This window comes from Amphiura filiformis, unplaced genomic scaffold (assembly GCF_039555335.1).
Source record: "Amphiura filiformis unplaced genomic scaffold, Afil_fr2py scaffold_409, whole genome shotgun sequence".
NCBI lineage: Eukaryota > Metazoa > Echinodermata > Ophiuroidea > Amphilepidida > Amphiuridae > Amphiura > Amphiura filiformis.
The window spans coordinates 1-26,744 of record NW_027305873.1 but is presented as its reverse complement, the minus strand read 5'-3'; the positions used below and the strand labels follow the sequence as shown (position 1 = coordinate 26,744).

The 26,744-nt window shown below is 36.5% G+C and overlaps 2 protein-coding genes across 2 annotated transcripts; one reads left to right on the top strand and one right to left on the bottom strand.

The window, feature by feature from the left end:
* Positions 1–10,537: 10,537 nt before the first annotated feature.
* Positions 10,538–15,180, bottom strand: LOC140145576 (monocarboxylate transporter 11-like). Its single transcript, XM_072167276.1, has 3 exons — positions 14,965–15,180; positions 11,843–11,983; positions 10,538–11,246 (listed from the first exon to the last, which is right to left on the bottom strand). Exons 1-3 carry the CDS (start codon positions 15,170–15,172, stop codon positions 10,741–10,743), a joined length of 855 nt encoding a protein of 284 aa, XP_072023377.1. The 5' UTR covers positions 15,173–15,180; the 3' UTR covers positions 10,538–10,740.
* Positions 15,181–17,819: 2,639 nt separating this feature from the next.
* LOC140145575 (uncharacterized) lies at positions 17,820–23,524 on the top strand (the record flags this gene model as incomplete). Its single annotated transcript, XM_072167275.1, has 4 exons — positions 17,820–18,141; positions 20,933–21,061; positions 21,743–21,878; positions 23,432–23,524. Coding segments are annotated over exons 1-4 (571 nt in total), but the record flags the coding sequence as incomplete, so codon positions are not given.
* Between the last annotated feature and the right edge of the window lie 3,220 nt (positions 23,525–26,744).

The following is a 26,744-nucleotide window of genomic DNA, read 5'->3' as shown; positions in this document are numbered from 1 at the left end:
AGCACTGGTTCTGTATTGGAAGGTCACATTGAAGGAGAACATTTCTCAGAATTCGTACGAATTCTTAAACCAGGTAAAACATGCCTTTATTGATTTATTTCAAACATAAATGTATCTTGTGATTCTTATCCGTCGAAAATACATTAGTTCCAGCTCTAGATTGGGCTGTTCCAGTTGAAATACACCCCATATGGAATACACGACCTTTATCTTCCTCACAGGGGTGGTGGTGGTGTGAATTTCAAATGAGGTTACATAATGGGTGATTAAGGATATGTCTTCCATATTGGGTGCATGGTTTTCGAATGGAATTGCCCAACACGCTAACGCAACAAGTGTATTTAATGTGTCGGCCATGCATCATATTTCGTTTTCATTAATTCGAGATATCCAGTAAAATTATAGTTATACTTGCGGATATCACTAAACATACCCGATCATCTTAACACTACAGCCCCGACGCTGGTATTCCGGAATTACTTTACACAATAGTGAACCATTTTCATTAGAAAAAAGAATTTTAACCTAGATTTTTATTAAACTTTAACAACTTGCCCCTATATGACTTTTGACATTTGATTACATGTACCGGCACTGTACAAAAAAGCTTCAAAATATGTATAGCACCAAATGAGGCGAACATTGCTCTTTATTGTTAGAACGAGGTATTCCCTCCTCATATTTTGTCATTCGTCGTTGTAGCAATGTTTTTTATTCCATTAAAACGTGCGCCTCAATTATAGGTGGCGCTATGTTGAGAAGTTTTGTCAAAATATCAGAAATTATGATTTGACCATAGAAGGATTTGCCAAAGTTATTTGTCAATATATTGCCAAAGTTATTTGTCAATATACAGTACGTAAAAAAAGTTTCTTTGTGGTTAAGAAATGTACCCACTATTACAATCTAGCGAGTAATTTTGTACGTTTGCTCAATAATTGCATGCGGGTGATTGTCCTGCGCATTTTGACACCTCAATCACTACCCTACGACACTCCTGAGAAAAGATATGAATGTTTAAGTAACACGAGGTCGAAAAATAAAAATTGTGAAAAGGCCTATTCAAGTTTTCAGCATAGAAGAACACAAAAAACAACAAACATGCAGATAACAGAGTTGTATCTGCCTTTATCTTCTTGTTGACTCGTCTCTTGAGCTGATCCCAAAGGTTCTCCAAGAGTTTAAGATCAGGGCCTCTGGAGGACTACGCAAGTGTCTCAATTCCTTCTGTTTTGGTAACATATTGAAAACACAGGATCTTCAAACTGCTGTAATCATGACTTGTTTTGAGTCCATTTTCCAAACCCATTTCTCAAAACGTAAATGTCTTAGTACCCACTCACCTTTGTCTTTGATCATTCATCTGCACAATAAGCAAAGGATTATCCAACATACATCAAGGTAAATGCTTTAAATTCAAATTGAAAAGGCGGGAATAATGAAACCGTCTTGGATCAGTGAATCAGCTCTGAAACCATTGAGTATGCTTCTTTGCCATTTTTATTTGTCGACCTCTTGGTACTTAAGGCGTGGGGTATGGGCGAACTTGGAAGTACAGGTATCTGGAGAGGGGAAGCAACGAGTTACCCAAATCACAGCGGCAGGTAGTGACTGGGCCGCCGAGTGCTAATATATATTTATTTTGGAAGGTTCGTGTTTGTTTTAAATTTTGGGGCGTTTTTCCAAAATTTGATATTTTTGGTAATATTAAAAAAAAGCGACATGCCAAAGACAACTCTTTGGGCACATAGTTTGTTATTGTTATTGCAGTTCTTTTCCACATACCTACGTTACCATTCTTTTGGGTGATTTACTAATATTATATATTTCATGACTGCAATTTGGCGTTTTCGATGCGTTTTAAACGTATCATGAAATTAACGCAAATATCTAGTCACGCTGCTTTTAGAATTTGTACCTGATCGTCGGCCTTTTCAGGCAACAGAATGCAGATTGGCTCACGATAGATGTCGTATTCCTCTATGTGGGTCACTTGATGATAAAAATTACTTTGAATTCCTTGTAACAACACACACATTGTCGTCTGGAAACCGGGTCTGGAACTGATTTTGGAATAGCTTTAGACTTCAGCGCCGCGTATCAAATCTCATAAAAACCACACGACTGGCGACACAAAATGACTATGTTTTTATGTTTCCCGCACGAAAGCTTGCGTCTACATCTATTACTATACTTCTTTGGAAACGTTGACCTTTGACCATTTTTTGTATAACGCCCTGCTATGACCTTGATATGTTCGCTTGATTGGGTACGTTATAGCATCCATTTCATTGAGTTGTTTAGCACCTGGTCAGTAGATAATCCTACAGGGATACAGTAGTTTAACTACAGGGTGTCCCAGAAAAAAATACCGAATAGTGAATAAAATTGAACGTAAGTCGAGAAAAAGACACCGGGCGCTTTTAAAGTTTGTGTATCTCATTCAATTTAGTCCACATTATCTATTTCATAATCCGACGGTGTTATTCATGCTTTCACTGAAGATGAATAACAGTTTGTCAGAGAAAACTTTCACTTCTGCAATTGGAAGCTTTCCAACTTTAATGCTTTAGGTTGCATGTGCAAATATGTTACATTTTAACTTTCCAAAGAACAACTGAGCCCAGAATACAATGATCAAGTGCTCACAACTATAACTACGTGTGATTTTTGATACCATGCAACATTAATGTTGAAGTTTTAAAATATTTTAACTTTTGCATTACATACATTACATTAATGTGTCAGAAATTTTTAAAACCAGTTGGAATGCTTATGCAATAAATCTTTATGCAACGTTTATATCAATATTAACGGAAAGAGATATTAAAAAAAAAAAAAAAAAGCGCAGTGATTTATAGTGCGCTACGCACAGGCACAACGCCTAGACGTTGATCCACAAGCCTCAGCACACTTTACAGGTTGTCGCTGACCACTACGGCCCCACGTCATTCCATAAACCATTTAACAACACATCAGGGACTTTGCTGCTATAAGAGCGCACACCTTAGACATTCCACAAATAAGGTCAATTCCAGCCAAAGCGGGACAAAATTCTCTCTGGGGGCCATTTTGAAAATGTTTTCCTTTTCAATTCTAGACTTATCAAATAAGACGATCATATCTAGTGAATCATCAGGTGGAAGTGCCATCGGATTGAAAAATAACTTTTCTTGCTAGACCAAATAAAGTGTTAAATGCGCATATGCATGTTACCCACGAATTCAAGCCTTTTTCACCTGTTGTACGCCATAAAATTTCACTTTCTTTAATATCTTTCAATATTTTATGTGTGACTCATATACACTAGAAATCGGTGAAGACTTTGAACGTAAAATAGAATTTTATTACATATATCTACAAAGAAATATTTTGGTTATTACACATTTTAAGAAAGAACCAGGTGTACAGTTAAGATTGTGTCAATTCTTCGAACTCTTTCCAAAGTGGCTGTCATTTAACATTACTGTATTATTTCGAAAGATTAGAATAAATGCTTCATATAAATATAAGGTTAGGTTTTGTATCTCGTCGCAGGATGAGGATCTCGGATGGATTCGTGGGTAACAGCGTCTGGAAAATAGCAATTCCTATTATTTTTTTTAAATAAAAATAAAAAATACTTTTCCGTTTGTCAATAATTCAGGCTACAATGGCACTAAAATGAATTTGAATCAAAATACAAACTACATGAAATATTTAGAATGGATCATTATGGCATTTTGGGTATAAAAATTTAGAGAATAATGAAGTTGCCAAATTCAAATAGACAGAGCAAACAGTTTTATATTATTATTTTAGTAAAATCATTCCATATTTTCATGCAGCAATATTCTATTAACTCGTGTTTGACAGTTCCTATGAACTAAAACACTATCAATACATTGTTAACTATAATTTAAGTAGGGATTCGTGGGTAACCAAAATGTTCGTGGGTAACACATATTTGAAGGTATGTATTGATAAGCGGCAAAATAGAAAATATTACAGAAGGTTGGAAACCATCATGCGGTTATTCCTCCATTGTGTTTCAATGATTCCCGTTTCTCTAACCAATTGCATTTACCCAAAAAATGGTAATTCAGGATAATCAATCAAAACTTCATGATACAGCTTCAGTATACCTTCAAGAGGACGCTATTAAACAGGACTGTTTTGGAACCTATTTCGCATGTTTTCAAAATGTTAAGATGCATAAGAAACATATAATTTACGAGTAAATCCTTGGGTTCGTGGGTAACGCCGAATTCGTGGGTAAAGCTATAAGTACTATAGTACCGTTTGGGGTTTGCGTTTCTTAGGTGCATAAACTGTAAGTACTGTAAAAATTATAGCATACACATGGCTTGAATATGTGCTGATTTAAACTTAAAATAAACAATCTCCTTGTTTTTCAAGGTTAGCATCTATTCGGGATTCGTGGGTAACAAAAGTTTAAACCGTCGTAGATTCTTTTTTAAAGCGGTGAACGTATTTTTACGATTTACAATTTTAAGCGCTTGTCAAACTAAATTCAGTGTCCAAAGTCATTTTAATGTTAATTTAAGTTATGGCAATTATATTTGCTGGACTCGTGGGTAACAGTTGATACGTGGGTAACGTCAAATTTGATTTTATGGAATTTTATGGGTAAAACGTATTTGCATAATTTGTAAAATAATCACTTGGACCTCAGAATTATAGAACGAAACTTCGTTTCATGATATAGTCATTTATGGCATATTCACTTAACATTTTTCAGAACGATCATTTTATTTTTGATACGCGGGTAACAAAATTATTAGCCAAATTGACTTAATGGCCTCTAGAGTCCACAAACTTTGGTGGAATTCAATCGTTTTACATATGATGAGAGATCATGCAAACGTCTTTTTAACGGTAATAATTTCCTTTTGATTGAAGGACATTCAATGACATATATGGTGCTTTATCTTTGGATTCGTGGGTAACGCCAATTCATTTAAGCCATCATAACTTGTCCCCTGGTATGACTTGCTAGTAAAGGCCTATATGCACAAAGAGAGCACATTGGACGTGACATGATATGCTCCATCAATAACGTGATTTCCTTTATTAATGACATTTTAAAGTGGAAAGTTAACATAGAGAGAATTTTGTCCGCTTTCGCTGGAATTGACCAACCATCACAACCAGGATCAGCTCCCCGAGTTTCGTACTGGTTACAACGAGACAATCAGCAGTAAGTTCCTTGTCCAGGGGAATTTCAATTTTTCGACGAGATCGTACTAGGCACCGCCAGGGTTCGAACCCGCAACCTCTCGCACCATAGTCGAACGCCTTATCGATTGAGCTAACTTGACTGCTAGTTAGTGAGCATCATCTAACAAATTTTGATTTTCAATACCGTCCAAGACGTGCGGGTTTTCAAATTTGGACAAACCTTATGACATGTTTTGCAAGAAACAGAATGTTTAAAAAGAATGAAAAGGATTTCACCCGGGGGGGACTTCAATATGAAATGGATATAGGTGTAGGGCTGGCACTTTCGCACCAAGGGGCATTCGGTGAGAGCAAAATGTAAAAAATATGGGGTCATTGGGTGAGAGCGTGATTTTTAGCATTCGGTGAGAGCAAAATGTAAAAAACATGGGGTCATTGGGTGAGAACATGACCTTTTTTTCAATGGAATCTTTGGGTGAGAGCCAAAACAGCGCCACAAAAACCTCGAAAATCGAATTTCTAGTTCTAAATGGCTTCAAATTTCATTGTTTTCTCAAAATAAGCAACAAAATCAGTGAAAAATAAAAGTTGCTGTTCAAATTGAACTTGTAAGGGTGACAGATCAAATGGAAAGCCATATTATAACAAAAATAGATTAGCATTTTCTTTGCCATAAAATGTTAGCTTTTATCAGATATATCCATTTTTGAGCCGAACAACTACGGCAAAATAGGGGTCTTTGGGTGACAGAGCATACATGTGTTCGTAAAAAATATGGGGTCTTTGAGTAACAGCGATGCTGAAAAAGGGGGTCTTAACAGCCCTACATACGCGTCACCTCCAGTTGGAGTGCCCCCCCCCCCGGGGATTTCACCAAACAAAACATGAAGCCCTTTGACAGTTAGTGCGCATTGTGTTGAATGATCTTTTTTCAAACTTGGAATGAAGTGAATTGACGCATGCGTTATGTAATCGGTCATTTCTTCGCAATCAGTCAGCCGATTCCAGTAAAATTAGCGTATAAGATGCAAAATACGATGGGCTACACGTTGATGTTTTAGATTTCTGGATTCTGATGTCTATTTCTCGACTTACGTTTAAAATCATTCGCCCGGTAATTTTTTATGGGACACCCTGTATGTGGGTGAGCATGGTGAAAGACTCATTATTGATTAGGCGCGTATAGCAGAAAATTATAATAGAATGTTTGGAATTTTGTAACTAAAATACTAACTGCATTCTGCATTATGCATTTATTTATTTATTTAGGCCTGTGCTTATTTATTTATTTACCGACTTATTTATTTATTTATTTATTTGGTATATTAGTTAGTAATTAGTAATATTCCATGATTCATCGGTTTATTATTGATTGATTGATTGTTGATAACTTGAAAACTTGATTGATTGATCGATTGATAGTCATTTCACATTATTTACAGGCCCCTATGGAACGTCTATTAATTTTGAATAGCATCGTACATTAATAGGCCTATCAGTATTGATTTATTATATTCAGCAATATCAAGGATTACTATCAAACTTCTCATAGTTGGCTCAGTGGTAACGCACTGGGTTTTACAACACGGAGGTCCCGGGTTAGATTCCCAGCTCTGCCTATTTTTTTCAAGGCTGAGAAAAAAAATGAAATTTCTGAACTGCAAACTTATTTGGCGCGCGATCTGAGCTGGTCCTTTTCTGGTGGCTGTGTCTGTTACAGGCACACTCCCTCTGGAATCTAAACCAGGTTCACGCCCATTACACCTCCCTTAAACATTCATATATTTTCTTAGGAGTATCGTAGGGTAGTGATAGAGGTACGTGTCAAAATGCGCAGGACAATCCCCCGCATGCGATTATTTAGCAAACGTACAAAATTAGTTGCTAGATTTTAAAAGTGGGTAAATTTCCTAACCATAAAGAAACTTTTTTTGCATAGTTTAATACCAGAACACTGTTTCATAGGTGGCGCTAAGTTAAAAAAAAGTTTGTTCAAATATCAAATGTTATGATGTGACAATAGAGGGATTTGCCAAAGTTATGTGTTAAAGCACCAGAACATTGATTTCCCAAATGTGACTATAGGGGGCGTTATAGGGTTTTTATATATTGTCACCAAAAAGGTTTGATATTTGGGAAAAATAAAATAAATGGAGCCACAACGGACGCACGTAAGGCTCCAAAAAGTCTCTATTGAGTGGTGCACTCCCGGGGTGCACTATGCAATTAAACAGTATACAGTTTCCCTCTATACAGCGTGACTCGAAGTCACTCAAAAATTCCTCATTGTTAGGCCTACGTCCGAGTCTTTAAAAATATTTTTATCAAGTGCGCTCTGGTTTATTGCAAATAATGACTAAAAGATATAGCTATCACATAATATGGACACTGAATCATTATTGAAAAAACTTGTTAAGATATCACCAAATGTTTTCAAATGCTAATTTAAATACTGATTTGCATAGGTTTCCGTGGGTCTGTTTCAAAAATGTAAAAACTGACCAATTTGGCAACTTCTTGTATCCTTATGTAACAATACCGTATACGCTCTACAAGTTTCTCTTTAAATACAAACAACTGGTTTGATGCGACACTATTTTCTTCATTTAAATTTGATCCCGTTTTAGATTTAGCTGTTTTCAATGTGTACTTTCATTTTGTTTTTGTTCAGGTGGGCTGATCATCTTCAATGTATCGGACCGATACAGTGACTTTCGAGAGAGATTAGAGGGTGATCTACAGGCTCTCATGGAGGACGGCAGCCTCGAAAGCGTCACAAAACAGCGCAGTGTTTATTTTTACAATTTCGAAGACGCCAATATATAAAATACAAATAATTAAAATGTTTACAAAAATGAGCAGTTTTCTGTAATATGTTTTTGCTTTTGGTGTTTTTTGTAAGGAACGGTAAAATTTATGCAATTTACTCAAAGTGTGGCTGGTTGCACAAGGTATCAGTTTTCTTCTTGGTCTGTGTTAAAAAAAGCAATTTAATAGAATTATGTTGATGTCAGTGCATTATTTATTTTTATTTAATCATCTTTATTAACCAAAAGAGGAAGAACATATAACCTCAAGATCAACTGAGATCCATACCGATCTCAGGCAAGGGTAAACACAATTACAAACAGCTCTACACATAAACAATGATGAAATACATCATGGCGGGGAGAAAACAGTTATATGACTTCTTGGACATTCCACTTTGGCTCATGTCTCGAGTTGAAGATGGAATAAGATGACATGAGAACAGACTTGGTAATTTGGTCTTTCAATACCTTGAATTTTTTTTTTTCTTATAGTTATCAGTTTCAACCTTTAGATTTTGTTTAACCTGAGGTTTGATTTTACCGGGGATTTTACCCCATGTGGTAATTCAAAACAATTATGACAAACGTCTAATTTTAGTCATTACGACACTGAAAGTGAACATTTTTTCTCCATGATCTCTATTAAATAGTTGTATAGACTCTGATCCCCTCGCAATATTCTGATAAGGGGCCCGGATGGTCCATACAATTACCCCTTCACCAATGTTGACGCCTGTATGTTGGTTTCTGACCAAATTAACAACATAATTGGCTATCTTAGTCTAAAAAGTGCCAATATTTGTACTCTTCGCGCGAATTTGTTCCACTTTTGCACCACGCACCATATCTCACAATTTTAATATACTGATACTATGATGATTATTATTTCCCATTCAAAGCGATGCATATTTCCTAGATTTCCACACACCTCTCATATCCACAATGAACTGTGGACATAATGCAAAAAGTGATATTGCACTTAGTAGCATGAATGACAAGGTATAACTTCCGGTTACGTCGAACGTCCATCCTGCATGTGTGAAAGAAACAGAAAGAAAATGGTCCTACAGTTTGAGGTATGAGGATTCAAAACAGCACATTATAAAATACCTCATAAATACATGTAGTTAAGTTCATTTGTCATTTCCTGAACCTAGAAATGTTCTTCTTTCCTATGACATTTTTTGTTGGGTTGTAATCCCATGGGATCTTATAAGATTTTCATCTTGGTTGCCAAAATTGGAAGTTTGGGCAACTCTGGTAATTTGAAAAACAATCCAAAATGGCTACCGGACGCCAATTTGAAAATTGAACATTTGAACCACACCCTTGAAAGATGTACATGTATAATACCACGTTCAAGGGGTTCTGGGGTGTGTAGAATCAATTTATGATGTTATTTTTGATGATGTGATGTTATAATTGCCCTAGAATGATGTATGATACTGCCCTTTTGGGGTGTGTATAATCCATTTTTGGTGTTAATAATTCAAGGCAACAAAAAATTACATCTTAATCATCACCTTCTGTGCAACAAATGCCTTGTGCATAACCAATACAATGTTTAAACAAAGTAAATTCAAAAGGCAATGGACATGGGAATCTCCAGACCACAAAACGCACAACAAAATTGATTACATCATGATTAACATCAAGTGGAAAAGATGTATTACCAACTGTAGAAGTTATCCAAGTGCAGACGTTGAATCTGACCACCAAATGGTGTTGACAGACATCAAGCTGAAGTTCAAGTCAAGCTGATCAATGTGCTGACTGAGGTGGGCACCACACAGGCAGATCCGATGGTGATAGTAAAATCCTTCTTCATTATGGTCAGCCGCTGGAACATCCTTGGAGTCTACCCGCTTCACACTTTTCAGAAGATTTCATTACATCTGCCAATATGATACAGCAGGACCCATCTGCAGGTCATGTTGTGTAAAACCTGATTAGTCAGCCGAAATCACTCACTTTGGGTGGCAGGTCCAGGAGAGCACTTCGCTCCTGTCATTGCTCCATGTCATTGCTCCATAGTTACGTGATTCGGTGTCAGTGTACAGAAGTGCAACACCAAGGTATGTGGCTGTCACAAAGACGTCTTTCGTGCACCTCATAGTCATACTGTAGCTGCTCTACTGCAATCCATAAACTAGGAGACGAAACGCTCAGGCAGGACAATTGGAGGATGTTGAGGTAGAGGATGTTAAGGGAGAGGATTCTGATGAGGATTCTTAGGAGGATGACAACAATGAGAAAACTGACGGTGGTCTTATAATAATAGGTGGTCCTATAATATACAGTGTTTTGTTACCAGTGTGTTATTATTTTTGAGCAAAAATGCATAAAAATTTATTAAGTCTTCCCAGGGTGTAGTACCACCTTACGTGCATGTTAATAATCTTCGTTCGTGCAAAATGCAACAGTCAAGATAAGGGCTGTGCAATAGTAATAACAGGGATAAATTTTCCAATTGTTTCAAAATTGGTTCCCTCTTCTTCGCCTGCCTCCCCCTCTCGGCCTGCCAAAAACTTGTCATCCTCCACGGCATTCTTAATCATTTTATACACACTCAAACAAGCCAATCCAGTGGCAAGGACATATATGCCTGATGAAAATGCTAGTCCAATATAAGAATGGTAACTGGATACCAGCGGGTCCAAGCCTAATGCAAAAGTACTCATTAATGTTGTCAAGTAGAGAGTTGTTTTATCCGGTGTACAAATCTTCAATATAGGATACAAAATGGCTGCTAAGAGGTTACCGATTCCCCAATTGTCGCCAAAAGTGACGATTTGTAGGATTGGTATCCTAGCTCCATTGCATGAGGAACTAAATATATTAGCCAACCCGTAAAGCAATAACCACTGCAAAGCATATAAACCAGCAAAGCGACAAAATCAGCATTGGTGAACAACGTTAAATCTAGATAATGAACCAGATTTGTTATTACCGAATTTTCTTGTACCTGGTGTTTTTTTGATCGTTTGATGAGTTCATTGTCTTCTAATTCAACCGGATCTGTTTGGAAAGGTTTTAACAGAGCTCCACACACGATATGATGAAGATTGAGACCAGCTAATAATAGCATGGTACCCCTCCATCCGTAGATGTCCAGAAGGAGCTGCGTCATGGGTGGCATTATCATGATTCCGAGGGAAAGTCCTGCTTGGGAAACAGCCATAGATACGTTGTAATACTTGTCAAAGTAGATAGCTTCTTCGCCTATCATGACTGCGTGAGCTCCTACTGAAAAACCTTTATACAAAAAAAAAAAAAAAAAAAAAACCAAAACAAACAAACAAAAAATATCTATCTATATGTTCAATCGGGTCTATGTCGTTTTATTTCTGTTGTTTCTTAATTAACTTTAAGTTAAATCATTTAATGTCAGATACCGTTCTCCCATGATGGCCAAAGTAGGGTGCACGGACACTGTCCGTCGGACAGCCAGAGAGGAGTAGGGGCTAGGGCATGCAATATTGTTGGCACACCGCTTGGAAATTTTATTCAAGGGCTCATAATTATTACACAGCCTCTAATCGACTCTATAGCGCCGGCTAATTTTAGGGCAAATAAAGAAAGTTGCATTGACGAATCGGACACACATATGAAAGAAAATTGAATTTAATGGTAACACTTGGTACTATTGACCCCACTATTAGCGTTGCACCAGCAATTTGAACTAAAAGAGAGAAAGATGTAAAAAAGAAAAATTGAAAAATGTCGCCACCCTCCCCAACTTCAATCTACTTGTAATATTTTCGGCGCGGGCGAAAATAAATTTGGGGCAACTATTCAACAAATCTTTCTTGGCGCTGCCAGGCCATATTCCTTTTTATTCGCCAACTTACCTGTTAAAAGTAAAGCTACAATCAAGAATTGCACCGATGTTGCCAGAGCTGCCATAATTAGCCCAATAACCGCCAATAAACTAAATATCATAACGGTGTGTCTGGGTGTGAGGCGTTTACTCAGCGCTCCAGCAAATGGACCTTAGTAGGAAATTAATACAAGATATATTTGAATTTTAATTCCGACTTAATGTCATAGGTCAAACATTGAACATAAGGTGATAGACATAATATATCACTTTGGAATGCGTCAATTTCGTCACTCGCCCTTTTCATTTCATTTCATTTCATTTCATTTCATTTCATTTCATTTCATTTCATTTCATTTCATTTCATTTCATTTCATTTCATTTCATTTCATTTCATTTCATTTTATTCAGCACTTAATATACATCAAAAATTGCAAACAAAAAGCAAATACAATAGATTGCACATTATGGATAAAATACATTAAAATCTAATATAATTCAGGGTACCAGAATAAACACCAAAATACCAGAGGTGATAATGGAAGAAATACCAATGAGTACCAAGGATATCACAAAATGCCTTCCAAAGAAAGCTTAATTCCATTGGGGTCCTTGTAAAAACATAACAAGCAAAAAAGGGGGCTAATAATTTTCGTGATGCATAATATCACGCTCAGCCAGCCAAGCTTGTTCAGAAAGGTGCTTCTTGACAGCACGTTTGAATTGCGGCAAATTTCCAATTTCTTTGATTGATTTGGGCAATAAATTCCAATTGTGAATAGCAGTGAAATAAAAGTATCATATGCTTGGCCTTTGACTTTGGGGACAATGAAATTGACTGAACTATCCCTTGTACTATATTTGTGAATGGACGAAATACGGGTACAATTATTGGAATTAAGATAATCTGGATCGGTACCCTGAAAAACTTTAAAAACGTTATTCATTTTCATTTGAATCACCCTATCTTTTACTGAGAGAAATCCATCTCTATCCCGCTCCCTCTGTCCAATATGAGAGCGAGGACCTAAGTTTAAAATAAAATCTTACCACTCTGTTTTGCATTGTCTGTAATTTTTTCTTGTAATGTACAGACAGACCTGAAAACCACGAAGAACATGCATAGTCAATAGACATAAAATCAGGGCAGTGCTCAGAGTTTTACGGCACTTTTCATGCAAAAAATGAGCATGCCTATACAAAAAAGCAAGTTTAGCGCCAGCTTTTTTGAGAATATCACGGGCAATTGCTTCCCCAGATAACGAATCGTCAAGGGTTACCCCTAAATACTTAGCTGAATTGGTAGGCTTAATTTGATTACTATTGCATGTAACTGAAAAATCATCAACTTGTTTCACCTTTCTCTTTGAACCAAAATTATACTCTCAGTCTTTCCAAGATGTAGGGAAAGTTTATTACCGACAAGCTATTGATGACAAGTCTCCAACTCTTTACTTAGTTTATTAGCAATACACTTTGAATCTTTGTCTGAAACCAGCAGAGCACTGTCATCTGCATAAAGCAGGAGTTTGCATCCGACACTGACGGCCATGTCATTTATATAGCACAAGAAAAGGAGTGGCCCTAGGATACTGCCCTGAGGAACTCCACAAGAGATTGGAAGGGGGTCAGAATACACCTTGTTCACGTGGACAATCTGCTTCCGACCGCTCAAATATGATCTAAACCATTCCAACGAGTCAATACCCATGGCCCCAAGTTTTCCACATAGAAAGTCATGGTCGACAGTGTCGAATGCCTTCTGGAGATCCAATAAGACTAGTCCAGTGTAATTACCTATGGAAGTTTGGCTGTTTATATAATCTGTAAGATGGATTAAACATGTACCTGTTAAAAATGAGTTCCTGAAACCAGATTGATGTCCGTAAAGAATATTATTTTCCCGTAAACATGTAAAGTAAGAATCAAATTGAACAAAAACAGCTTTTTCAAGAATTTTCGATGTTTATATACAAAGAATACTGACGGGCCTATAATTACCCACTCCAGACTTACTATTTTTCTTGAAAAGTGGCCGAACACGGGCGGATTTCAATTCTTCAGGAACTGTGTTAGTTGTTATTGATAAGTTAACAATCTGCAAAATTGATCTTTTAAACCTGTTGCACCATCCTTCAAAAATATGGCTGGGATCTCATCAAGGCCAGTACTTTTATTTGGCTTTGGAGTTCTTTGAGGATAAAATCAGAGGAGACTGGTGAAAGCTTAAACCCTTTGTTTGCAACTCCCATTTTCTCATAATAAGACTGAACAGTCTTTGATTTCATATCAAATTTGCCTTCCCGAATAGAGATCGATCTACCCTGTAAAATCAGTAAAATCAGTACGGCCACCGACAAGCTACCCGGCCCTGGTATACGTGAAATTTTGCCACCAAAGTCTGATGTTGACTTCAACATCAATGCATGGCATTTCATGCCTTTGATTCTTGAGTCTGAAGTATTCTAAGTGTCACTTAACTATTAGGGGCTGTGCAATAATTATGAGCCCCGTCGGGCGTACAATTTTCAAGGCCTGCCAAAATCGCCCTCTCATTCTCGGCCTGCCAAAAATCGCCCCCCCCCCTTCGGCCTGCCAAAATAAAATTTGAAGGGGGGCATTAATATACTGGGGAGGGATCATAGAATTTTTGGACCAAAAATAGGGGGGAGGGGGTTGTAATTTTTTAACACCCAAAATAGGGGGGGTTATAGAATTATTAAGGGCTGGTGACTCAAAATTCTCGCGCGTTGTACGCGAATTCTTTAACTTAATAATAAAAATAAGCACACAATGTTTAGTTATATAATCATGATAATGAAAAATTATCACTTACGATCAAAATTTTAACGCACTCCGCGCACTTTTTTCGCTCTAAAGTTTTGACGCGCTCCGAGCCTTAGTTCCGGCAATGAATAATTTGTATTGAGTCTGTGTAGGTGGAAGGGGGAGTGGTCATAAAAAGTTTTGACCCAAGATAGGGGTTTGTAAAATAATTAGCCCGCGATAGAGGGAGTTATAAAAATTGACTCCGTTCACCGACATATGACCTGCCCCCCCCCCTTCCGAAGAAAAAGACACCCCCCCCTAACAACCAATAGATAAATGACTGACTATCATTGAAGACTGAGTTCCGCAGTCTAGTGTACTTACACGCAACTATTCCGAAGGCAGTAGTCAATGAAATACTCAATCCAATGACCCATGTTTGTGTCGAAAACTGTTCACGAAGGGTTGGTAGCATGACACCAAGAGATTTCACTGTACCTGTCGTGAGAGCCATAGAAATGAATGATGCAAGCGTTATAATCCATGCCCACCCTTGGTCCTTTGCCATGACGTTCGCCATTGCACATACCATTACAAGCAGTTTATACTATAGGCATGGAGGTATATAAATAAATGGAGAATGATCCAGCCAAGCCTCTTTTGTACTACGTTGGTTATGACCAATTATTGTTGAATAGGCAATTTCAGGTTTATATTGATTATGCTAAGCTGATTACATTGTGAAGTCTGTTTCACTGGCCATTGATTTCAATGGGGTAAAATGAAGTTTATACTTATTGGAAAGTGCTCAGCCTCATGTTTCATAAAATTTTGATATCAAAATCTCATTTTGGCCAAAAATTGAGTGCTTAAATTCTGAGACTAGTATACCTAGGTTTAGGTATACCAGTCTCAGTTAAATTGCATCAAGAAATCAGTCTTTTTGTTAATAGAAACACCTTATCTGTTGTCATCTTGTGACTCCCTACATTTTGGTCATGAAAAATTGAATTATGACTTTTTTCCCCAAAAGTTTGACCCCCCCGTATATTTGGAACCCCTCCTCCAAAGAAAATGATAGCCCCTAATAATATTAATATAATCATTTAGGCCTAAATACTGATAATTATTTATTTTAAAATGAGAAGTTTAATGATGATGATTTAGGCGGCCTATACGATTTCATGACAATACAGAATTAAAAGTTTAAAAACAATAACATGACATATCCGTCATGGCACTCAATCAATTTGACCCGAAGCTTCAACCAAAATCACGGTTATCATACACTAAACTATGAGAAACTGTTTAAACAAAGTATGTAGGGCCTATACATTCCGTATATCAATTTCTCTCTAGAAAAGATTGCCTGATCATCACTTTTGCTTGAATTCCGAAGTACTTCCGGTAAATTTTGCTCGCTCGTAACTCAAATGGCCCAAATTGGCCCAACATAATCTTTTCACAATCGGAAGGTAAAAACGTTTTGCTTTCATTTGCACTATATTTGAACTCCCTCAGACCCCCTTAAAAGCTTAATATATGAACATGAAAACTAAGTATATTTGTAGTTACAGCACAACCAGTGTAGAAAAAAGTTTCATAACTTGAGAACAGAACATCCGAATTTCTTCGGGTTTTCGATCATACATTGAAAATAAGCTATCAAAACTGGTGACTTTGAACATCTGATTGACTAGCTGACGTCATTATACAGTCTCTTTAAAGGCTTCCGGTACGGGTCAATGTAGGGTCAATTCCTATGAGGACATTTTGGGAGTGACAATCAATGAACCATGGTAGAGGCTCATAACCATCGTGGAGATCAATAGCTTGGCTGAAGTGGCTGGTCAATTCAAGTTTGGTGACTCATTGAATAGAGGTAACGGATAATCTCCACTTAGGAGATTAGAATTCTGGCGATCATTCTCCATTTATTTATATACCTCCATGATAAAATGACCTGCATTGAGAGTCAGTCAAGTGCAGTGGAGGACAAACAAATTAGTATCATCCTCTGTGAATCTTTGGCGCGTTATTCAAACCCATGCTTTATAAGGAATATTACTTATTAGCACTCTGTAGGTGATATTTCATTTTCACGTGCTCCAATGTCGTTGTTGTGCCTCAGGGCTGCTAGCATGGAGGCTAGCATGGCTAGTGACCCGTGGCGTACAGTTCATGTACGCCACGGGTCACTAGCGCTGCTCACTATAGCCAGGCGGCTGACACTGAAAAATTTGCATGGCAAAATAACCCGTCTCCTCCGCAGCCAATTTGGTTCCGCTCCATCGAAATCAAGCTGGTCACGGAGGAGACTACCCTCCTTTGTGTTTGTTCATTTGTGTATGGAGAGCCCTTCTTGGAGTCCGTAATGACTTAGGCTACGCTCTCAGCTAGAGTCCGACGCTGCATTGCACTAGAAATACCTTTTCTGTGAAATCGCTATAGAGCCAACCGGGAACACGTATTCGTTTTGAAAATATAGCATTAAAATTAGTATCACCCTTGTGGCCCCGTGCAGTGAAAACCTTAATTTTTCATTACTAGGAAATGAAAATTTAAAAAACACGGATCTACCTGTGCACCTATAAAATGGGCACAGCAATTTGTCTCAAATATGAATGAATTGGAAAAGAAACATACGGGATATGATGATCATTGACCTGACGCCATGATAGTAGGATCTATTAGTCGTTTTATATACAATGTATATACCGTATTGTCATAATACCAATATTTGTCGTTATATATAATGAGTAATATTTAGCAACGTAAATGGGCCGCTCATATGCACAAACGAATACTGATCTTTATGATATTCAGGTTTTGTACATCACATATAACATGTCACATAGGAGGTGCGTGTTGACCTGCATCTATTGTATTGTTCATCTGTGTATGGAGAGGATTAACGCCATTAAACGCCATTAAAACTCCATCAGTATTAGGGCGTAGTTCAGTGAACTCACCGATTGCAATTCCAAGTACTTTGATAATACAGATAATATGCATTAATGGGTTGAGGCGATTGCATTGAAAAACCTAATAAATTATTCATAACAGTTACGTAATCAATCGATAGTGCGGACACTTTTCATTTGCAAACCACCAAATTCGTGATCTTTGTTTGGAAAAGAAACCACGTGAATAGAGTGCCCTCTCAAGAAGGCCTCTCTGTATGGTTCAATGTGATTATATTTTCGTTCAGTCGCTGTCCTTTAGTTTTCTACACCAACATTTTGGTCTTGCAAATAAACGAGTTCGGCATTGAATGTTCATGTAATAATTGATAACAATTTGACGTTCTGCTTTATTGAGAGTACATAATACTGAATAAAAAATAACATGGCTACTGTCCAAAGCAGACGGGTAAATCTTACGGAGGAAGAAAACACAATTGTTTCCAGTATATCGGCAAATGAATTTATCACTTACGTAAATTACCAAGAGGAACAAAGAGCTGAAATGTTGAAAGCTGTAAATCATTCTAAAAATGAGGATTCCAAGAGTGTTACGGTGTATTATGATAATGAGGCGGCGGAGGACTGGTACCAAAAGGTAACTGCATTATTCAGGGACAAAACAATAGACAGGATCGAGCTTAAAGGCTTTATCAGAAATTTGTCTAATTATACCACCAAATGAGCAACAATTATATACCGTAAAAGCTCGATAGTTAGCATATGTGCTTACTATCGAGCACTTTTGAAATTGTACCAAGGTTCGGCGCTTTACCAACTGAGCTAATGGGTTGAGACACACATTTGTAGGTTTACTTGTTCGTATATTTTTCTCAAAACCCTTTACACTTTTGTGGACGGGCACTTCATGTTTGCATTTTTTCAAAGCGCTCGGTAGTAAGCACATATACTAACTATTGCGTTTTTACGGTATAGGCATTATCTCAATATATAATGTACATTGCATAAAACGTATTATAATTATAACATAAAGTAATAAAAGTAAGAACGTACAACTCGCTCGGTAGTAAGCACATATACTAACTATTGCGTTTTTACGGTATAGGCATTATCTCAATATATAATGTACATTGCATAAAACGTATTATAATTATAACATAAAGTAATAAAAGTAAGAACGTACAACTCGATCAATTAAAGGGGCATTTCGTGATTCACAGCCTTACTTACTCCAAAAAATAGATGTTTATACTATCAGAAATCTAGGACTAATAATGCTTTTACATGTAGTATGTACTAAACTTTCTTGCATATTCATTCGTATGCCATAGACATCGTCCAGTTTGTATTTCCGTCAACAGGCGGCAATTACTAAATAGTGACATAATCATGATAATGGGCATAGCACGGTAATATAATATTCAATAATGCGTAAATTCAAGTCCGAATCAACCGAAATGTAGGAATTTAACCCTTTCCGTCGATATCTAATGAATCTTACTAGAAATAGGGAAATGTTGTAAGTAGTTGTAGTTTGTATGTGAGAGTACGTATGTTGGTTTAAAGGCTTTATCAGTTTGGATCTACATTTCGCCAAATTCATACGGGAGGTCAAGGAATATACAGGAACGGCATCAAAATATATATGGTTGAATCGGTAAAGAATTGGCCTCAAACTTGGTAAAAAAGTGAGTTTTTTTTTTTTTGGGGGGGCAAATACAACACCCAGAACGCTAGTCAGTCGATGGCTATTGTTATACAAGATCCACCCAGTCACTTAATTAGGCTCTGGAAACGATCGAATTCGGTGTTGAAATTAGCAGAATTTTTATTTACACTCTTTCACATCATAATTAATTTTCTCGGTCAAACAAAAAGCAATAATTTTCATTTTTTTTTGGGTAAATGTCAGGTAAATACTGTAATACTCAGTACTGTATATTTTTTCTAACCCTGGTGTTAAACTTAGGTGTACAAGTTAGGCTTCTAGCGTAAGATTTTCGATTTTCACAGGCTTCAAGCTGCTTCAACTTGCCCTGTGAGCTTTTTTTTAAGGGGGGGGGGGTCAACGTTTTTGCTTTTGAAAGAAACATAATTCGCTAATGAAAGAATTTCAAAAAATCCAAATTATTTAATATCAGAAGGACATTACTCGTATTCAGAATATGCAATTCAGCAATTCGATATGTCTGGTGTACTCTCAGCTCCTACAAAAATACTGTGCAAACGTTAATATCCGATTCCTTAAGGGGGTACTACACCCCTGGCCAATTGTGTGCATATTTTTGCATTTTCCTCAAAAATTATAGCGCATTGGTGACAATTAAGATATGTATATTATAGGGGCAAGGACTACAAGTACTGCCCTGAAAATTCAATGACTCAAGGCAAGTAGTTATTGATTTATTGATCAAATACTGGTTTTCCCTCATTTTTGACTGTAACTACACAATTGTTGTCTGTGCTGAAATACAATTTCCAGTGCAGTAGTTGTAGCCTTGCCCCTATAATATACATATTTTACTTGTCACTAATGCGCTATGATTTTTGAGAAAAATGCAAAAATAGGCACAAAATTGGACAGGGGTGTAGTACCCCCTTAAGAGAAATAATTTATGATTTAAGACCATTTTGATCAAAACCGGAGCAATTGTTTTCAAATTTGATCCCTGTGGAGCTCAAAAGGTGACCTTTGACCTTTGTATTGATAACCTGATATATGTTAATCGCAGATAGGTCGATACCCTAAAGAATGCAGTGTTGTAATTTTTATCACAATCTGAGCACGTGGCTCTTCTTTTCATTGGGTTCCAGATGTCCAAAGAATCTAAAGTCTGCACACAAAGTAACTCAGCTGTTATAAATACGCCTATAGATTCAGAACAAATAATTGTTTTCACAATATTTCAACTTGAACAGAAAAGAGGATGATTTATTTACACGCATTTTGATACCCCATTCGTCAAATGTCGTTCAATATTAACAACACAGTAGTTCTTTTACAGAAAAATACCCGAATTTAAAAGTTAGCAGTTTACAGCGATCAATGATTATAACACCAGCACTGTAAACACGTAAAGCCCGCCATTATCTTCGCGCTTACTTCAAATCAATACAAATAACTGTAAATTTTAATTTGGGCTATTTTTTCTTTCAAAACACTGCTGTATTGTCAATATTGAACAAAATTGGACAATTGGGGTATCAAAATGCGCGTTAATAAACCATCCTTCTTATTATGTTGAAATATTGTGAAAACAATTATCAGTTCTGAATCTATAGGCGTATTCATAACAGCTGAGTTACTTTTTGTGCAGACTTTACATGCAGACTCGTGATTTTGTCAACTCGTCCCCATTTTTTGTTTAGTATCCGTAAAGACATGATAGTAAAATACTTCTAATAATCGATGGGATTTTTTTTTGCAGTATGAACATCTAGACATATTGTATATAATTGGCGTTCGCATCATCGCGGAAGTTATGGAGAGCCAAGTCCAGGTTAAGCAAGCTCGAATACTTGACGTTGCAGCAGGTACTGGCCTAACGGGGATCGAGGTAGGGCAAGTTGGTAGTCTATGGTTGTATATATCGTAGGAAAAACCCACGGCCTCGCGTGGAAGCTGCGATCTATTAAATTATTGCATTATTCATAAAGGGTGTTACATTACATGTCCCATTATCTTTTACCACTGTTTACAGAGGCTTTAACAAAATCAAAAAAAAAAAAGAGATCAGGAATTGCTGAGAAATTCTTAATATAGGAGGCCTATCAAAAATACTGACAACAAGCAATAAGCGACAGCAACGGCTGTAGTAAAGGCTTGCTGTTGATACAAGTCCAATTTTAGAAAACGCCCGCAGGGCTAGTAAGACCATGACTTTTGGATGAGAACTTCATTGAATAACGTTAATGAATAATAATAATAATAATAATAATAATAATAATAATAACACTAATAACACTAATAATAATAATAATAATAATAATAATAATAATAATAATAATAATAATAATAATAATAATAATAATAATAATAATAATAATAATAATAATAATAATAACACTAATAACGCTAATAATAATAATAATAATAATAATAATAATAATAATAATAATAACTAATAACGCTAATAATAATAATAATAATAATAATAATAATAATAATAATAATAATAATAATAATAATAATTCTTCATGTCTACATCGCTGATTGATTCAAATATTCTTATTATAAGGTCACCAAATTGGGTTTTGAGAATATCGATGCATTGGAGCCATCTGAAGAAATGTTAAAGAAGTTGCCACGAAACGTGTACAAGAACATCTACAAGGAAGCGTTAGATCCTGTAAAACAATCGAACATTCCAAATAGTAAGCAAAGTTTAATATCATGGTTTCTTTTCTCTGGTGGAGGTACCTGTCAGATGGAATGGGCCAAGAGGCTGATACTTTATCCCAGAATGAACTCGAAAAGGTTCCAAAAGGGTTCAAAGTGTATTCCTGGGAGAACCGTCACATCTAAATCCTCAAAATGTTCCTGAAAATTCAAAAACCTTTTGAAAAAGCATTACAGGTTCCACGGCCTCTTTAGAGAACTAAAACAGGTGACCAAAGATCCTTAAGAGTTGTCCTGAAACAACAAAGAACCCAATACAGCGTGCCGTATGAAAAGATGTTTCAAATGGACAAATCATATATCAAAATGTTCTAACCCGTACGTTTGATTTGGCTTTCACAGGTTTCTATACATAAGGGACAAATACTTAAACAGGGAACCTGATGCAAAAAAAAAAAAAAAAAAAAAAAAAAGGGCGGGGGCTGAAAATTTCAACCAAACTCCCAGCGAAAACTGGGGTATGTTTTATAGCAATCTGGTCCCGCTATTTTGTATATTTTCATACCTCCAGGAACCTCAGACCTAGCAAGGATACTCAGAAAATCCTTGAGACCTCAGGTTAGAAAATCATATCTATATAATACACTCTTTAAAATGTTTAGTCGAATAGGACTAGATTCCTAGTATAATACAGTACGCCAATAATTTAAGGTACCAGTTATGTTCACCCCTGTATATCCTAAACAAAGACAGATATGTCATATTATTGAAACCGGCAGCCAATAGCGGCATCTTTTAGCTCGAATTTAAGACATCATTTGTTGAAATTGTTCTAGAAATAAAAAACCACGACAATCCAAATACCAAAGGAAGATGCCTATTGTAGGCTATATAAAGCATTCGCGATCAAGAGAACTATTAAACGCCGTGCTTCCATTGATTAGCACGTTAAAACTAGAATCGTGCTTTTATTGATTAGAACACAAAGTGCAACTTTTGATTTCGTTTCTTTATTAGGTTTTAGATCGCCGTTTCTTCAATTCTCAACCAATTTCAACGAATAAGGTTTTAATTCAGAGCTAAAGAGTACATGTATTGGCTGCTTGTTTTAACATGTTTTATTTACGATATAGAGGGGTGAACACAACTGGTACCTTAATGTTTTGGCTTATTGTAGATCAGATGTCACTAGATTTCTAGTCTAATTTGACCAGAAATTATGTCAAATTTGACTAAATCAATGTCAAATCTAACACTAATCGGGTCAAGTAACCAAAATCGATTTCCATTATTTAAATCAATATATTATTGACAAATAACACTTTGATGTTTTGCAAAATTTCATTCTACAAATCATATACATTTGAAAACTTGCTTGATTTATTGTTGTTAATGAGTTATGCACGTTTTACAAAGGGATATTGTTTTAGCCCTTTTCAGAACCACAGGGCCTACAAAATTCTTCTACATCAATGCAGTTTTGCCAAAGCTCCCTACCATTCGCAAGATGCTGTGAACTACCAACTCGCAACAGTTTAAAAAATTTGCTAACCTTTAGAGCGTGTCTTGATCTTGTTTCTTGGAATAGATTCCTATGACTGTCTGGTCAGCACTGGTTCTGTATTGGAAGGTCACATTGAAGGGGCACATTTCTCAGAATTCGTACGAATTCTTAAACCAGGTAAAACAACCCTTAATTGATTTATTTCAAGCATAGATGTATATTGTGGTCCGTCTAAAATGCATCGGTTCTAGATTGGGCTGTTCCGGTTGAAATTCATACACCCCATATGGAAAACATGACCTTAATCTTCCACACAGGGGTGGTGTGGATTTCAAGTGATGTTACATGAATGGGTGATTATGGTCATGCCTTCCATAGGGGATGTATGGTTTTCAAATGGAATAGCCCATCACGCTAAAATAGGGGGGGGGGGGGTTAACAGGTAATATTATGACGTGACAAAATAAATCGTCGCTGTTTTGGCATACTGTCGTATGACGAAAAATGCCGTTTTGAGAAAATCGCATTTAAAGTTTTTTTTTTTTTTGCCGACCCACTGGAGAGCACCAAAGTAAAATATGTTTATTATTATCAAAGAATATAATCAATAATATATTTGTCTTTGTTCTCAACTTAATACAAACTTTTATTCATTCACTAATTAGAAGTAATTAATCTGCAAACTCATACGGCAGTATGCCAAAATATGCACAATTTAACAACCTATGTAAAAATATATGATACGCCATGTGATACGACAGTATGCCAAAACAATAGGAAACTGCAGTTACACGGTGACCTATGGCGACGTACCATGATACGACTATGATACGACTGTATGCCAAAACACAGAATGTTGATTTGGGGGGCTGTTACATTAAAAACATGTCGTATCATACTAATTAGTGCCATACTGGTATCTCATTAACTAATTACATTTGGGTCTCAAAAACTTTGTGAATATATAGAGTTTCATTCATAGATTTTGAAAGTTTATATAACTCATTTTGCCCAAAAATCGTCATATGAAACTATACCAAAACAGCGACGAAATGTTCCTAGACACAGGCCTTTGTTAACAACAGAAATATAAATGCAAACTAATTGAAGTGTAATATTTGTAGTAAAAAATAAGGTAAAACCCAATATTTAAATGCAGTTCAACTTCTTTTGCAGATAGGCCTATAACACAGAAGCTGTAGTTGTAAATCTGGTATAGAAACTATAGATAATTGTTTCTATTATAATCTAAATATTTGGCTAGCGACATCGAGACTGTTGAGTAGACATATCAGCATGTTAATGCCAATCATTGTCAATTGTTAAATTAAATTTGTTTGAAATAGTTTGTAAGCACATTTTAATCATGTCCTAGCATGTTGAAATTGTTTTGTATAAAATATTATTTGTTCCACTTTGGTGATTTACAAGAATCTAACAGACCCTATCTGTATTTATTTAGAGGTTAATAACTGCGCATCGGTTATTTGGAGGGCATTGTGAAAAATCTAAACATTTTGCCTTTGGAACCGAGGAATATCCTGAGGGCGTAGCCCCTAGGGATATTCCTCATTCATAATACCTCATTCATATACCTCATTCATAACCGTCACTTTAATCTCTTCACCTTGCAAAATTACACCAAACTTTGCCCAAAAGTGTATACAAACAGGGGATTTTTACATCAACACAATCCAAAAATCGATCAGGCTAAAACAAGACGACCAATAACAAAAGTGCGTATCACAATATGTGCAAATATGGTAGCGCGCAATCCAAATACGGCAGCCAGCGCGCGCGAAGTTTGCTATTATAGGCACAAATATCTCAAATGTATTAAAATAATAGGCTATAAAACACTAATTCAAAGCAAGAATTCAAAGCACTTTTAACCACGGGAACTATAACCACTCTATTGTCCGTCCGTGTCTGTTTTCAGTGACCAGTTTGGTCGTGGTATTCAGCAGAATATCACACAGCGCCATCTACAATACTAGATACCACCCATGTAACGTAAAATTTGTGTTATTTTGACACCTCTTGAGCTACAAATAACCCAAAATTCAATGTAATTGTATAGTTAACAACTTCCGGTACACACCTGACATCATATTTGTGCAATACATATCTCCAGTAGCCTCAAATTGACAAAAACACATTTGAGTGGTAATTTTGGGTCATGAACCTGTCGTTTCAGGCATTAAAAATCAAAGAAGACATTCAGCCTAACAAGTTTGTAGTAGAATGGATCTTGAATTTTACATTTCAGGATGATGTGTTTCAGATCAGTTTTTGTTACCGTTGATCCTTGTTTTTGAATATTTTTTTTAGCACGGAAACAGTCACTGTATATAGATGGCGGACACCTTCAAAATACGCCTAAGATAATACGCCTAACCTTACACGTCTAAGATGCAAGATTTTCGGGAGGCGCGGTTAGTGGATTTTTGTGGTTAATCTTTCTTGAGCGATCAGAGTTAGATTATAGTTGGTATTAACTAAGAAAAAAAACAGGTCCTACTCGTCGGACTAGATCAGTTTGACCAAATAACATGACAGCCAACCATGCCAACACAGCCTGTAGCATCATCTACAGGGTCTGACTAACAACAACAGGCGCTAGTGAGAGCTTCTCTACAGTGTCCGTCGTACGTTTTGATCGAATTTGCGATACCGTCCATCACTAGTCATGGTCAAATGGTCAATCTTGGACGTCTAAGAAAAATCTTAGGCGTGTAAAATCCAAGATTTCATTGGTCAATAATTGAATACGCCTAAGATGATTGGTTGTTTGGGATTTCTAGTCCTGTCATTCGTTGATTTAAGTCTACCGCCGAATTCTTAGGCGTCTAAGATTGCATCTTAGTCTAAGATTGCATCTTAGTCGTCTAAGGTTAGGCATATTATCTTAGGTGTATTTTGAAGGTATCCGCCATCCATTACTGTAAGTGACCGCCCAGTGAAAGACTGGTCACTGAATCAAGTGACCAGAAATTCCAACATGACTCCCGTAACTTGTTTGCTGTGTATGAACAACAGGTGGCGCTCTCTGGCACAACAAAAGTAGCACCTGAAAACTAGTCACTGAAAACTACCTGGACTGGACCGATACCTACAATTAAAAAAAAAAATCAAGTTATTTAATGATTGAAAAATCGATATATCTTTGCATGTACACATGATTAAATGCACAAGATGGGATGGGCCAAAATACATTGAGTAATAATTCTGCTTTGACTGGCATATCAATTTCAATAATATTTCCGTTGTTTGTAACATGTCTTGAGATTTACGCTGTAGAAGATCTCACAAAACTTACCTTATCCTTTGTAATACCATTGTAAATTAAAGTTTTCCGTTCGCCTGAGTTACGTTTCGTTCAACCTTATTTTTGCTG